This window comes from Garra rufa, chromosome 17, assembly GCF_049309525.1.
Source record: "Garra rufa chromosome 17, GarRuf1.0, whole genome shotgun sequence".
Classification (NCBI taxonomy): Eukaryota; Metazoa; Chordata; class Actinopteri; order Cypriniformes; family Cyprinidae; genus Garra; species Garra rufa.
The window spans coordinates 32,501,373-32,516,633 of NC_133377.1; the positions used below are offsets into that span (position 1 = coordinate 32,501,373).

Consider the following 15,261-nt stretch of genomic DNA (forward strand, 5'->3'; position numbering starts at 1 on the left):
GAAAATTGCAAAAAACTGTCTGAGGAACAAAAGGTGTTTGTGGTTGGCCCAACTGAACCAGGATTTCCAGGGCAAGAATTTTGAAAACATTTGTGTTTGTTCTTATAATTTCCGGTCAGGTAGGTAAAATATTAATATTTCTATTACCTTTAGTTTGTCAAAATATTGTGCCCCTTTCTTGCTTATTAGGTCCTTTTTATATGATTGATCAGCTTCCACATGTATTCAGTAGTACATTTACCATGCAATCAATGCTGTTGTTTACATCCGAGTATCTCCAATATGGCCGAGTATCTGGGTAACTGACCAAACTGTGACGTAAGTGCAAATCCTCTCTTAGGAAAAAATGGTGAAAATGTCGTTTGTAGCCAAGACTTTAAGGTATCAGTCTATACAAATATTTTCTTTCTAAAGTAAACAAAAAAAAAATAAAAAGTGAAAAATTCCCTATATAAAAAATGTGACAACTAGCCCCAGCATTGTTTATCCTTGCACAGTGTTGTGCAGTGGCCCGTCGTTGCTCACATCAGGGCATCAGTAAATTCAGTAACTCCAATACTATCTTGTTTCGACGACTGTCAATCCTTTAAAGTGCCGAGTATCGTGTTCCTGAGTCTGAGCTTAAGTGAGATGGTTTACCTTTGGCAAACAGGAGGAAATAATTAAAGACACAGCCTTTGCTGTACACTGGCTTTCTACAAAGAGGTGCTGGTTCATGACTTGTAATGTTGTACTGTGTATCTGTATCCACTAATTGAATTGTCTTACGTAAATACAGCACCAGGGCCTGTTTGACAAACGCAATTTTGTTCACCTTGCTTACATACACTATACCAGTCTAAAGTTTTTTGAACAGTAAAATTTTTAATGCTTTCTAAAGAAGTCTTTTCTGCTCACCAAGCCTGCATTTGTTTGATCCAAAGTACAGTGGAATTTTTCAATATTTTTTCTATTTAAAATAACTGTTTTCTATTTGAATATATTTTAAAATGTAATTTATTCCTGTGATCAAAGCTAAATTTTCAGCATCATTACTCCAGTCTTCAGTGTCACGTGATCCTTCAGAAATATGCTGATTTGCTGTTCAATAAACTTTTTTATTATTATTATTATCAAATATTGAGTACATTTCCCCCCAGGATTATTTGATTAATAAAAAGATTTTTGTTTGTTTTGGAAAGAAATTAATACTTTTATTTAGCAAAGATGCTTTAAATTGATGATAAAGACATGATAAAAGGTTGCTATTTCAGATAAATGCGGTTCTTCTGAACTTTATATTCATCAAAGAAACCTGAAAAAAATTATACTTAGGTGTTTTGAACAGAAAAATAATAATAAATGTTTTTTGAGTTGCAAATCAGAATATTAGAATGATTTCTGCAGGATCAGCAACGTTTTTTTCAAATTTGTACAAATACTTCAAAATTGTACTGTTTTTGCTGTATTGGATCAAATAAATGCAGGCTCAGTGAGCAGAAGAGACCTCTTGACTGGTAGTTTATGTAACTTGAAAAATGTTGCAAAATATTGGTACCTGCAAAATTAATAAATGTAGAACAAAATAATAATGCAAAAGAAAGCCAGAAACATAAGCTGTCGTAAAATAGTTCAGTGTAACAGTGTAATTTGAGGCATCTGAGAAACAAATATAAGTTTAGTTGTTACTGTTCATCCTCACTGATCTGAAAATACAAAAGAGGTACAGAAACTTGGAGAAAATACATATAAACCACACATACTGTACAATGGGTCTTAGACCACCAGTGAAAACTCTTCTAATTTACCATTCAAATGTATTTTCACACTGTAAAAAAAAAAAAAAAAAACACTATTTGTTGAGTAAACTTAAAATAATTTGTTACCCTGCTGCCTTAAAATTTTAAGTTGAATCTATTCAAATATCTAAGTTGTCCCTTAGTACAACTTATAATTTAAAGTTTAGTCAACTTAAAATGTTAAGGCAGCCAGGTAACAAATTATGTTGATTCAACAAATTGTTTTTTTACAGTGCAGATTTTAGCGAAAAATATTAAATATGTATACTTTTAAACACTAAAGACTTTTTGTTACATATTTTATGTTACATTTTCATTGAGGTCTCATGATTTGTCATAATCGTGATATTTTATCATGATACATCATAATCAGATTATATTCCTGGAATGCAGCATCTGCAGGTCTTAATCCACCTAAGATACTAAACTGCGATATTAGCAGCGGTAGCCAGAAAACCAACTGGATAACAGTCATTTGAAATAGTTGTCTTCTCAGTGGTCACATGACTTTACACGGATCTGCATTTGATGGTCCTGTCATGGAGGTCTGTGCTCCATTCATGCTGAGACTGAGTCCTTGGAAGGCACCAAAAAGAGAGTTGTCGTTTTTGATGGGGGTTTTGCTTTTTAAGTTTGTCCTCTGTACAGGTGGCTGAAAAATGTACATATACAATAAGTTAGCCACTACATTCTGCTGTTTCAGCAAATGTATATATTATTTAGAGACAGAAAACAGTACAAACATACCTTCGTGAAACGGTGTGGGCTTCTATAATGTGCCCTCATTGCGGTTTTTTCTGCGTTCTTCTGCGCAAATTTGACTTGCCTCAGTTTCCTGTTCAAACAGAATATAAATATTACATTATAAGCTAAGCATTAAAGATCAGCTAATAGGTGTCTAACAATTTTATAAGCGTGTTTTTGTACCTTTCCCTGTGCAGTTCCGCTTGGTAAGTCCTTAACCAGGATGAGTCGTGTCCTGTTTGACCGTAACAGCAGGGGGCGCTCTTCCTGCGGACGGTCTTGCCTTTCCGACTAAATCCATCTTTATCCCCCAGCACGCAGCTGGTCAGCTGTCGGAAGGGGGCACCCAGGGATTTCTTCACCACGGAATCCATCTCCTTCAGCGTGTGTTAATGAACGTGAGTCTTTTCAAACTCTCAAAAAGTGGCACTGAAGTTCAAGAGTCAAGATAGCTGATATTTCAGTAGGGAAGTGTATTCCAGCTTCTCCAGTTTCATACGTCCCAGTCTAATAAACGAATGTAAGTAAAGACACCTAGAAAAATCAAATAAACCAATCAATTTATAGTAAACAACACAAAAAATTACGAAAAATTTTATTTTTATATGTATGTTCTATATATCTTTATGTAGGCCTACACTAGCAGTTAAAAGTTTTTGAACAGTAAGAGTTTAATGTTTTTTTTTTTTTTTTAAAGTCTCTTTTGCTCTCCAAGCCTGTATTTATTTACAGCAAAAGCAGTAATATTGTAAAATATTTTTGCTAGTTAATATTACTGCTTTCTATTTTAATACATTTAAAAATATAATTTACTCCTGTGATCAAAGCTAAATTTTGAGCATCATTACTCCAGTCTTTAGTGTCACACTCAAATATATGCTGTTCAATAAACATTTTTATTTTATTAATATCAATATCTAAAACACTTGAGTATTTTTTTTCTGGATTCTTTGATGAATAGAAAAATCTAAAGATCAACATTTATCTGAAATAAAAAGATTTTGTAACATTATACATACACTCATAGAAATGATAGAAATTAATACTTTTATTTAGTAAGGATGCTTTAAATTGTTCAAAAGTGATGATAAAGACATTTATAATGTTACAAAAGGTTTCTATTTAACTTTCTATTCATCAAAGAAACCTGAAATAATTCTATATTAACTCAGCTGTTCACATAATAATAATAACAATAAATGTTTTTTGAGCAGCAAATCAGAATATTAGAATGATTTCTAAAGGATCATGTGACTGGAGTAATGATGCTAAAAATGCAGCTTTGAAAGCACAGAAGTAAATTACATTTTAAAGTATTCAAAAAGAAAACAGTTTAAAATCATTAAAAACATAAAAAATGTTACTGTTCAAAAACTTTTGACTGGTAATGTATGCATGAAGATGACGTTTTTAAACATTAAAATAACAAACAGGAATTTTAAATTCGATACATTCAATAATTCAGAATATTACTGTTTTACTGTATTAAATGATAAATAGTATTTATTCAAATAAATGCAGCTTTGGTGAGCATAAGAGAATTCTTTCAAAAACATAAAAAATCATATCAACCCTAAACCTGTATACACATATACATTTATAATTTATTATTATCATATGTAATAGCATTTTTTATATAGATAGATAGATAGATAGATAGATAATCACTCAATCATAAAATGCAGTTGTTTGTGTATTGTAAATATAATAGATATATTAATATAATAAAACCTTATGTTGTTCATGTAGATCACAATTACAGAAACACATTCAGCATAAAGGTCTGACATACCTGATATCTGTTGAAACTCTTCAGATGCTTGTAATTTGCTCCAAGGAACCTGTCGTCCAAACTCAGCCGCTATCTGCTATCTTTCCAGCAGTCTTGTTGAGCGACATGTTTTTAAAGCCAGCTCCTTCCCTGCATTTGTCCTCGGCTAATTCCCAAATGACGTAATTGTTCATAATCACATTAGTGATGGCGGGAGTTTCACAGTCATGTGTGAGAGAAAATAAACCACTGACATATCAGTTAAATCACAGCTAGCCTATACATAAAAATCAACAATTTATTATGGTGAGGCTGACCAACTATTTTTCTTTAAACTTACAGCTACTTAAACAGCTGAAGATAAATAGCTGTTGTATGACTATTGATCTTAACAGATTAAGGGTAAGATCTTTCCTCCCAGCAGATGGGAAGGTAGGAGGGAAAACAGATTGAGGAGCTTTACAGACAACAACAGATGAACATGTGAATGAAGTCAGTGCTGAAAGAATGACGTGATATTTTTAACATCAACAGCTGTTACGCTATTCAGTCTCTAGTTCAGTTTCTAGTTCATTCACAAGTTGACACTAACTATTTAGTGTCACTAATTCAAAATGATTCATGAAAACATTATATTTGCTAGTAATACATTTTAGCCTTTTATTTGGGCCAAAGAGACTGTAGTATCCACCATTTTATTTAACATGAAAGTAAGCCTATTGTTGAGACTTCCGATTCATTAGCCGCTATAAGGAAATAACTAGAAGAATAACAACGTGCAGTAAACTGTAAAACTGTTTGCTCTACAAATCAGTGTGTTCATAATTAAGATAACACATTAAAATAATGGTAAGACACACTAATTTGCAATATCAAGCATCAAAATCAGCTGTTTTGTACAGCTAAAAATTGCTGGACGCGGATGAGACCGGAAGCCAGATCCATACAAATGGCCACGCCCATTCTTTTGGGAAGAAAAAGGTGGATAGGCCTGGAATGACTGTATTAGGTGACGTGTGCTAGAGTGATGCTTTCTAAATAAAGCTTGATAGCAGGTCAGAGCAAAGGTGCTTGTAAAAGAGCTTTACTGTGCTTGTCTACACACTAAGCTGTGCTCTTTAAAGCAACACTAAGTAACTTTTTTTTACCTTAAAATAATGTTTCCGAACTCATGTCAGTGGTTCATCAACTCATAACAGGGTGAAACGGCACTTTCGTATTCGCTTTGCGACCCTCTATCAGCCATAACAGCACTATGTAAGTTTGGGTCGTTGTAGTTCAAATGATACTACAAATGCGACTTGCTTCACGGCAGGCTTCACAAAAGGTTTTCACACTTTTATAAAGTCAAACATACTCTACCTTGTCACTGGACATCGTTATTTCCAAAGCCGCTCCTGGATAGCCTTTCAAACAAATAACGTGCATGTGACACGACGGTAGGCTAAATTATTTACGACAGCGGTAATGGACAATTCCGCTTCTAACCTGTAGAGGGAGCACTGAGGGAAAAGTTACTTAGTGTTGCTTTAAATCTTTTGGCCATGAATGAGGAAAAGAGGGCCAATGAAAACAAAGAAATTCTCTGAATTTGCTGAATTGACATCTCCTGTTTATTCACCTTATTTTTCCCGTAAGAGCGTGTGCAGCCATTTGTAAATTTTATGGGTCTGGCTTTCGGTCTTAACTGTACAAAACAGCTCTTTTACTACTTGATATTGGCTATTGGTGTGCATATTATTTTAATGTATTATCTTAATTATACACACTGGTTTGTAGTGCAAACAGTTTTACTGTTTACTGCACGTTGTTATTAGGGGCCAAGCACCAAAGGTACATTCGATTAGTTCTTCTTCCGCTCTTGAGTCTATGGCAGCCCACTGAACCGCTTGCGGGAAAGTTATAAAATTTGGAACACTGATAGAGGACAGACTCAACATTAACCATAGCAAGTTTGGAGTCTCTAACTCAAACTTGTACCACCATTTGTTCAAAGTTTCTCTCATATTTATGCCAATAACTTTTGAACCTGTTGTGGCAGAAATAAAACGACTCTCACCGCTTAAGAGGCAAACTCAGTCAGTTGTCTTTCATAAGGTTTTATTCTTTGCAAAGAAGGACAGTCAGTCATACAGAAGCATAGGTTGCTGCAGAGTGTGACACAAAGGGAGGGTTTCCTCCACCTTTTATATCTATTCCCTAGCCTTCAAGGTTACATCTCTTAACAGCTGGTAACTTTCCATTCCCCGTAAGGAGCAAAGAAACCCCTTTCCAAGCACATAAGTCAACTCATACATGACCCCTAAGAGATCTTTGGGCCTCAAGCAGGCGCCTTCGGGTCCCCCCCAGATGTTCTTCCCATCTCTGTTCAGGTGTACAATATCCTTTTATGTTATTCTGCCCCCACAGCAGTTCTACGTAAAGAAGCACTACATGCTGCTTAAGAAACACACAGAGAGTGTGAATGAATTTTTCTTCCTCAAACCATAAGGTTATTTTCTCCTCTAAATGCTTGACTCATGCTGAGTCGACTGAACACCAATATGTAAAAATGTATGTTTAGTTTTTTCACTATTTTTAATAGTTCGAACATGTCAAATCCAATTTGACATCTTCAGACCATACTGGGAATTCAAGTTGATTAGTCAAACTGTTCTCGAATAACACAAACAAATAAAAATTTTAAAAAAAGCATGCGAAAATGAATCTGAGGCAACGAATCTCCACAACGGTTTGGCATATTGAGACCAAACTTGGTCTCAATATGCCAAACTGGTCTCTTTGGATACCTGATTTTCCCATGTCAGCCATTTTGGGTGTCGGCCATTTTGAATTTTGTCATAAAATGCTATATTTTACGAACACATTGCTGTATTGTTATGAAACTCGCTATGTGTTTTTGGTATAATGCCCTGATGGTACTCAAAAAGTTTTGTGGCAAGAGTTAGAAAGAAATTTGTTATAAGCCTATTGTAATGAAACTGCTTTCAATATATGTGACCCTAGACCACAAAACCAGTCTTAAGTCGCTGGGGTATATTTGTAGCAATAGCAAAAAATACATTGTATGGGTCAAAATTATTGATTTTTCTTTTATGTCAAAAATCATTAGGAAATTAAGTAAAGATCATGTTCCATGAAGATTTTTTGTAAAATTCCTACTGTAAACCTATCCAAATGTAATTTTTAATTAGTAATATGCATTGTTAAGAATTTAATTTGGACAACTTTAAAGGTGATTTTCTCAGTATTTTGATTTTATGCACCCTTAGATTTCAAATTTTCAAATAGATGTATCTCAGCCAAATATTGTCCTATCCTAACAAACCATACATCAATAGAAAGCTTATTTATTGAGCTTTCATGTGATGTATACATCTCAGTTTTGTAAAAATTATCCTTATGACTGTAACGTGGGGTTTTGTTTTGTCTTGGGGTTTTCATGTTCATGTTTTCATGTCTTTTAGTTTTATTATGTAATCATTTCATGCTGTTGTGTCTTGCTTCCCTTGCCCTTGTGTATTCCTGTCATTGGTTCCCTTGTTCCATGTGTCTTGTTCTGATTGGTTGGCTTTGTTGCTATGGTCTTGTTCCTTGTTTTTCATTGGTTCATTCTTGTCATGTGTCCCTCATTGTCTGTATAAATAGCCCTTGTGTTTGAATGGTCCTTGTCGCGTATTAACGTTGTAACCTGCTGTTTGGTGAGTGTTTGTTTCATGCCAAGTCTGTTCAAGCCAAGCCAAGTCAAGTCAAAGTCAAGTCAAGTCTGTTTGTTTCAAGTCTCGTCTATGTTTGGATTTTCTGTTTGGAGTTCACATCATTTCAATAAACTGCACTTGGGTTCATCCTCACATCTCGCCGTCTCAGTGGATTGATTGTTACAGAATACACGACCGCAAATATGGACCCAGCAGTTAGCCTCTTGCATCTCCGTCAAGGTAATCGTCCGAATGAGGATTATGTGGCAGACTTCTGTGGACTGTGTCATATGGTGGACTTCAATGATGTTGCGCTCAAGGACATATTTCGTTTTGGACTATCACCTGAAATTTCATTTTTAATGCCACACCACACTCCTCATTGGTCACTTGAACAATATATTGATTTCGCACTTCGTTTGAATGGTTCCTCGTTTACTGTGGGGGTTGTGGATGAAGAACCCTGCCACCCCACAGTACCCACAACACAACAGTGCTTTCACGTCCCCACCATCATGTCTGGTATTGTTCATGTCACGCCTGCCAAGCCACAGCCTGCTCACGTCACGTCTGCTGCTTCAGGGCCTGCTCACGTCATGTCTGCTGCTTCAGGGCCTGCTCACATCATGTCTGCTGCTTCAGGGCCTGCTCACGTCATGTCTGCTGCTTCAGGGCCTGCTCACGTCACGTCTGCCAAGCCACAGCCAGCCCACATCATGTCTGCTGCTTCAGGGCCTGCTCACGTCATGTCTGCTGCTTCAGGGCCTGCTCACATCATGTCTGCTGCTTCAAGGTCTGCTCACGTCATGTCTGCTGCTTCAGGGCCTGCTCACGTCATGCCTGCTGCTTCAGGGCCTGCTCACGTCATGTCTGCTGCTTCAGGGCCTGCTCACGTCATGTCTGCTGCTTCAGGGCCTGCTCACGTCATGTCTGCTGCTTCAGGGCCTGCTCACGTCACGTCTGCCAAGCCACAGCCAGCCCACATCATGTCTGCTGCTTCAGGGCCTGCTCACGTCATGTCTGCTGCTTCAGGGCCTGCTCACGTCACATCTGCCAAGCCACAGCCAGCCCACATCATGTCTGCTGCTTCAGGGCCTGCTCACGTCATGTCTGCTGCTTCAGGGCCTGCTCACGTCACGTCTGCTGCTTCAGGGCCTGCTCACGTCATGTCTGCTGCTTCAGGGCCTGCTCACGTCATGTCTGCTGCTTCAGGGCCTGCTCACGTCATGTCTGCTGCTTCAGGGCCTGCTCACATCATGTCTGCTGCTTCAGGGCCTGCTCACGTCATGTCTGCTGCTTCAGGGCCTGCTCACGTCACGTCTGCCAAGCCACAGCCAGCCCACATCATGTCTGCTGCTTCAGGGCCTGCTCACGTCATGTCTGCTGCTTCAGGGCCTGCTCACGTCATGTCTGCTGCTTCAAGGTCTGCTCACGTCATGTCTGCTGCTTCAGGGCCTGCTCACGTCATGCCTGCTGCTTCAGGGCCTGCTCACGTCATGTCTGCTGCTTCAGGGCCTGCTCACGTCATGTCTGCTGCTTCAGGGCCTGCTCACGTCATGTCTGCTGCTTCAGGGCTTGCTCACGTCACGTCTGCCAAGCCACAGCCAGCCCACATCATGTCTGCTGCTTCAGGGCCTGCTCACGTCATGTCTGCTGCTTCAGGGCCTGCTCACGTCATGCCTGCTGCTTCAGGGCCTGCTCACGTCATGTCTGCTGCTTCAAGGTCTGCTCACGTCATGTCTGCTGCTTCAGGGCCTGCTCACGTCATGTCTGCTGCTTCAGGGCCTGCTCACGTCATGTCTGCTGCTTCAGGGCCTGCTCACGTCATGTCTGCTGCTTCAGGGCCTGCTCACGTCACGTCTGCCAAGCCACAGCCAGCCCACATCATGTCTGCTGCTTCAGGGCCTGCTCACGTCATGTCTGCTGCTTCAGGGCCTGCTCACGTCATGTCTGCTGCTTCAGGGCCTGCTCACGTCATGTCTGCTGCTTCAGGGCCTGCTCACGTCATGTCTGCTGCTTCAGGGCCTGCTCACGTCACGTCTGCCAAGCCACAGCCAGCCCACATCATGTCTGCTGCTTCAGGGCCTGCTCACGTCATGTCTGCTGCTTCAGGGCCTGCTCACGTCACATCTGCCAAGCCACAGCCAGCCCACATCATGTCTGCTGCTTCAGGGCCTGCTCACGTCATGTCTGCTGCTTCAGGGCCTGCTCACGTCACGTCTGCTGCTTCAGGGCCTGCTCACGTCATGTCTGCTGCTTCAGGGCCTGCTCACGTCATGTCTGCTGCTTCAGGGCCTGCTCACGTCATGTCTGCTGCTTCAGGGCCTGCTCACGTCATGTCTGCTGCTTCAGGGCCTGCTCACGTCACGTCTGCCAAGCCACAGCCAGCCCACATCATGTCTGCTGCTTCAGGGCCTGCTCACGTCATGTCTGCTGCTTCAGGGCCTGCTCACGTCATGTCTGCTGCTTCAGGGCCTGCTCACGTCATGCCTGCTGCTTCAGGGCCTGCTCACGTCATGTCTGCTGCTTCAGGGCCTGCTCACGTCATGTCTGCTGCTTCAGGGCCTGCTCACGTCATGTCTGCTGCTTCAGGGCCTGCTCACGTCACGTCTGCCAAGCCACAGCCAGCCCACATCATGTCTGCTGCTTCAGGGCCTGCTCACGTCATGTCTGCTGCTTCAGGGCCTGCTCACGTCATGCCTGCTGCTTCAGGGCCTGCTCACGTCATGTCTGCTGCTTCAAGGTCTGCTCACGTCATGTCTGCTGCTTCAGGGCCTGCTCACGTCATGTCTGCTGCTTCAGGGCCTGCTCACGTCATGTCTGCTGCTTCAGGGCCTGCTCACGTCATGTCTGCTGCTTCAGGGCCTGCTCACGTCACGTCTGCCAAGCCACAGCCAGCCCACATCATGTCTGCTGCTTCAGGGCCTGCTCACGTCATGTCTGCTGCTTCAGGGCCTGCTCACGTCACATCTGCCAAGCCACAGCCAGCCCACATCATGTCTGCTGCTTCAGGGCCTGCTCACGTCATGTCTGCTGCTTCAGGGCCTGCTCACGTCACGTCTGCTGCTTCAGGGCCTGCTCACGTCATGTCTGCTGCTTCAGGGCCTGCTCACGTCATGTCTGCTGCTTCAGGGCCTGCTCACGTCATGTCTGCTGCTTCAGGGCCTGCTCACATCATGTCTGCTGCTTCAGGGCCTGCTCACGTCATGTCTGCTGCTTCAGGGCCTGCTCACGTCACGTCTGCCAAGCCACAGCCAGCCCACATCATGTCTGCTGCTTCAGGGCCTGCTCACGTCATGTCTGCTGCTTCAGGGCCTGCTCACGTCATGTCTGCTGCTTCAAGGTCTGCTCACGTCATGTCTGCTGCTTCAGGGCCTGCTCACGTCATGCCTGCTGCTTCAGGGCCTGCTCACGTCATGTCTGCTGCTTCAGGGCCTGCTCACGTCATGTCTGCTGCTTCAGGGCCTGCTCACGTCATGTCTGCTGCTTCAGGGCCTGCTCACGTCACGTCTGCCAAGCCACAGCCAGCCCACATCATGTCTGCTGCTTCAGGGCCTGCTCACGTCATGTCTGCTGCTTCAGGGCCTGCTCACGTCATGCCTGCTGCTTCAGGGCCTGCTCACGTCATGTCTGCTGCTTCAAGGTCTGCTCACGTCATGTCTGCTGCTTCAGGGCCTGCTCACGTCATGTCTGCTGCTTCAAGGTCTGCTCACGTCATGTCTGCTGCTTCAGGGCCTGCTCACGTCATGCCTGCTGCTTCAAGGTCTGCTCACGTCATGCCTGCTGCTTCAGGGCCTGCTCACGTCATGCCTGCTGCTTCAGGGCCTGCTCACGTCATGTCTGCTGCTTCAGGGCCTGCTCACGTCACGTCTGCCAAGCCACAGCCAGCCCACATCATGTCTGCTGCTTCAGGGCCTGCTCACGTCATGTCTGCTGCTTCAGGGCCTGCTCACGTCATGTCTGCTGCTTCAGGGCCTGCTCACGTCATGCCTGCTGCTTCAGGGCCTGCTCACGTCATGTCTGCTGCTTCAGGGCCTGCTCACGTCATGCCTGCTGCTTCAGGGCCTGCTCACGTCATGTCTGCTGCTTCAAGGTCTGCTCACGTCATGTCTGCTGCTTCAGGGCCTGCTCACGTCATGTCTGCTGCTTCAGGGCCTGCTCACGTCATGTCTGCTGCTTCAGGGCCTGCTCACGTCATGTCTGCTGCTTCAGGGCCTGCTCACGTCATGCCTGCTGCTTCAAGGTCTGCTCACGTCATGCCTGCTGCTTCAGGGCCTGCTCACGTCATGTCTGCTGCTTCAGGGCCTGCTCACGTCATGTCTGCTGCTTCAGGGCCTGCTCACGTCACGTCTGCCAAGCCACAGCCAGCCCACATCATGTCTGCTGCTTCAGGGCCTGCTCACGTCATGTCTGCTGCTTCAGGGCCTGCTCACGTCATGTCTGCTGCTTCAGGGCCTGCTCACGTCATGTCTGCTGCTTCAGGGCCTGCTCACGTCATGCCTGCTGCTTCAGGGCCTGCTCACGTCATGTCTGCTGCTTCAGGGCCTGCTCACGTCATGCCTGCTGCTTCAGGGCCTGCTCACGTCATGTCTGCTGCTTCAGGGCCTGCTCACGTCATGCCTGCTGCTTCAGGGCCTGCTCACGTCATGTCTGCTGCTTCAGGGTCTGCTCACGTCATGTCTGCTGCTTCAGGGCCTGCTCACGTCATGTCTGCTGCTTCAGGGCCTGCTCACGTCACGTCTGCCAAGCCACAGCCAGCCCACATCATGTCTGCTGCTTCAGGGCCTGCTCACGTCATGTCTGCTGCTTCAGGGCCTGCTCACGTCATGTCTGCTGCTTCAGGGCCTGCTCACGTCATGTCTGCTGCTTCAGGGCCTGCTCACGTCATGCCTGCTGCTTCAGGGCCTGCTCACGTCATGTCTGCTGCTTCAGGGCCTGCTCACGTCATGCCTGCTGCTTCAGGGCCTGCTCATGTCATGTCTGCTGCTTCAAGGTCTGCTCACGTCATGTCTGCTGCTTCAGGGCCTGCTCACGTCATGTCTGCTGCTTCAGGGCCTGCTCACGTCATGTCTGCTGCTTCAGGGCCTGCTCACGTCATGTCTGCTGCTTCAGGGCCTGCTCACGTCATGTCTGCTGCTTCAGGGCCTGCTCACGTCATGTCTGCTGCTTCAGGGCCTGCTCACGTCATGTCTGCTGCTTCAGGGCCTGCTCACGTCATGTCTGCTGCTTCAGGGCCTGCTCACGTCATGTCTGCTGCTTCAGGGCCTGCTCACGTCATGTCTGCTGCTTCAAGGCCCGCTCCAGGGCCTGCTCACGCCAAGCCTGCCGTTCCAGAGCCTGCTCACGCCAAGCCTGCACCCAAAATGGCTGCCATCCCAGAGCCTGTTCACAAGATGGCCGCCGCTCCAGAGTATGCTCACAAGATGGCCGCCATCCCAAAGCCTGTTCACAAGATGGCTGCTGCTCCAGAGTCTACACCTGTCATGCCCGCCATTCCAGAGTCTGCTTACAAGATGGCCGCCATCTCAAAGCCTGTTCACAAGATGGCTGCCATCCCAGAGCCTGTTTTCAAGATGGTTGCCTGCCCAGAGCCTGCACCCAAGATGGCTGCCATCCCAGAGCCTGTTCACAAGATGGCCGCCGCTCCAGAGTATGCTCACAAGATGGCCGCCATTCCCAAAGCCTGTTCACGAGATGGCTGCTGCTCCAGAGTCTACACCTGTCATGCCCGCCATTCCAGAGTCTGCTTACAAGATTGCCGCCATCTCAAAGCCTGTTCACAAGATGGCCGCCATCCCAGAGCCAGCTCACAAGATGGCCGCCCTTCCAGAGCCAACTCACAAGATGGCCGCCCTTCCAGAGCCTGTTGCCAAGATGGCTGCCATGCCAGAGTCCCCGGCCAAGATGGCCGCCACGCCAGAGCCAAGCCAATCCACAGTCCCTATACCAGAGCCACGCCATGCCTCGTCTGATCTGCCAGAGCCATGCCATGCTTCACCTTATCCTTCAGAGCTTCGTCATGTCATGATTGCCAGTGTGATGGACCCACCACTGATGTCATTAAGAGCTGCTGGCATCCCATTGGCACCTACACCCACTAGCCTGGTGGACCCCCCTCTATCCACTGCGCTGCCTGTGATGGCCATCGCCATTTTAAGTGTGTGGGCTGCACACTGCATCTCAGAGGCCACGTCTGTCCACGAACCCGCTGCGCCCATGCCTCTTACCGAGGCGGCGTCCATAGCGGGATTTCCTGCTCTGCCTGCACCGCCAAGGCTTCACGCTCTGCCGGCTCCGCCATGGCTTCCTGCTCTGCCTGCACCGCCAAGGCCTCCTGCTCTGCCTGCACCGCCAAGGCCTCCTGCTCTGCCTGCACCGCCAAGGCTTCACACTCTGCCGGCTCCGCCATGGCTTCCTGCTCTGCCTGCTCCTCCAAGGCTTCACGCTCTGCCAGCTCCGCCATGGCTTCCTGCTCTGCCTGCACCGCCAAGGCTTCACGCTCCGCCGGCTCCGCCATGGCTTCCTGCTCTGCCTGCTCCTCCAAGGCCTCCTGCTCTGCCTGCTCCGCCAAGGCCTCCTGCTCTGCCTGCACCGCCATGGCCTCCTGCTCTGCCCGGGACCGCCAAGGCTTCACGCTCTGCCGGCTCCGTCATGGCTTCCTGCTCTGCCTGCACCACCTAGGCTTCCTGCTCTGCCGGCCCCGCCATGGCTTCCACTACTCCACAGTCTGCCACTGTTTCATGGCCCTGATCCTCCAGAGCTTCACTGTCTGCCATCACTCCACGGTCCAGGTCCTCCATTGTTCCACTGTCTGCCATATCTCCATGGCCCACGTCCTCCAGAGATTCTCTGTCTGTCATTGCTCCATGCCCCAGGCCCTCCACTGTTCCACAGTCTACCACTGCTTCATGGCCCAGGTCCTCCACTGTTCCACAGTCTACCACTGCTTCATGGCCCAGGTCCTCCACTGTTACACAGTCTGCCACTGCTCCACGGCCCAGGTCCTCAAGTGTTTCACCGTCTGCCATTGCTCCACGGCCCAGGTCCTCCATTCTCCCATTGTGTAGACCTGCCCTTGCCCCAGGATCCAGGCCCACTACCTTTCCATGCTCCATGCCATGATCCCAGTCCTGTTCCCCTGCATGGGCCTGGCCCTCCATCCCTCTCCCATAAACTGTCTCTGCTCCACCACCCTCCTGGACTTTTTGGGTTTTTGTTTTGGGTGATATGTTATGTAACGTGGGGTTTTGTTTTCTCTTGGGGTTTTCAT

The 15,261-nt window shown here is 46.0% G+C and overlaps 1 protein-coding gene across 1 annotated transcript; it reads right to left on the reverse strand.

Annotated features, from left to right (window-relative positions):
• Positions 1 to 1,602: 1,602 nt before the first annotated feature.
• LOC141290326 (uncharacterized) lies at positions 1,603 to 4,451 on the reverse strand. Its single transcript, XM_073822502.1, has 4 exons — positions 4,315 to 4,451; positions 2,706 to 3,056; positions 2,526 to 2,613; positions 1,603 to 2,430 (listed from the first exon to the last, which is right to left on the reverse strand). The coding sequence occupies exons 2-4, from the start codon at positions 2,894 to 2,896 to the stop codon at positions 2,278 to 2,280; spliced, it is 432 nt and encodes a 143-aa protein (XP_073678603.1). The 5' UTR covers positions 2,897 to 3,056; positions 4,315 to 4,451; the 3' UTR covers positions 1,603 to 2,277.
• Between the last annotated feature and the right edge of the window lie 10,810 nt (positions 4,452 to 15,261).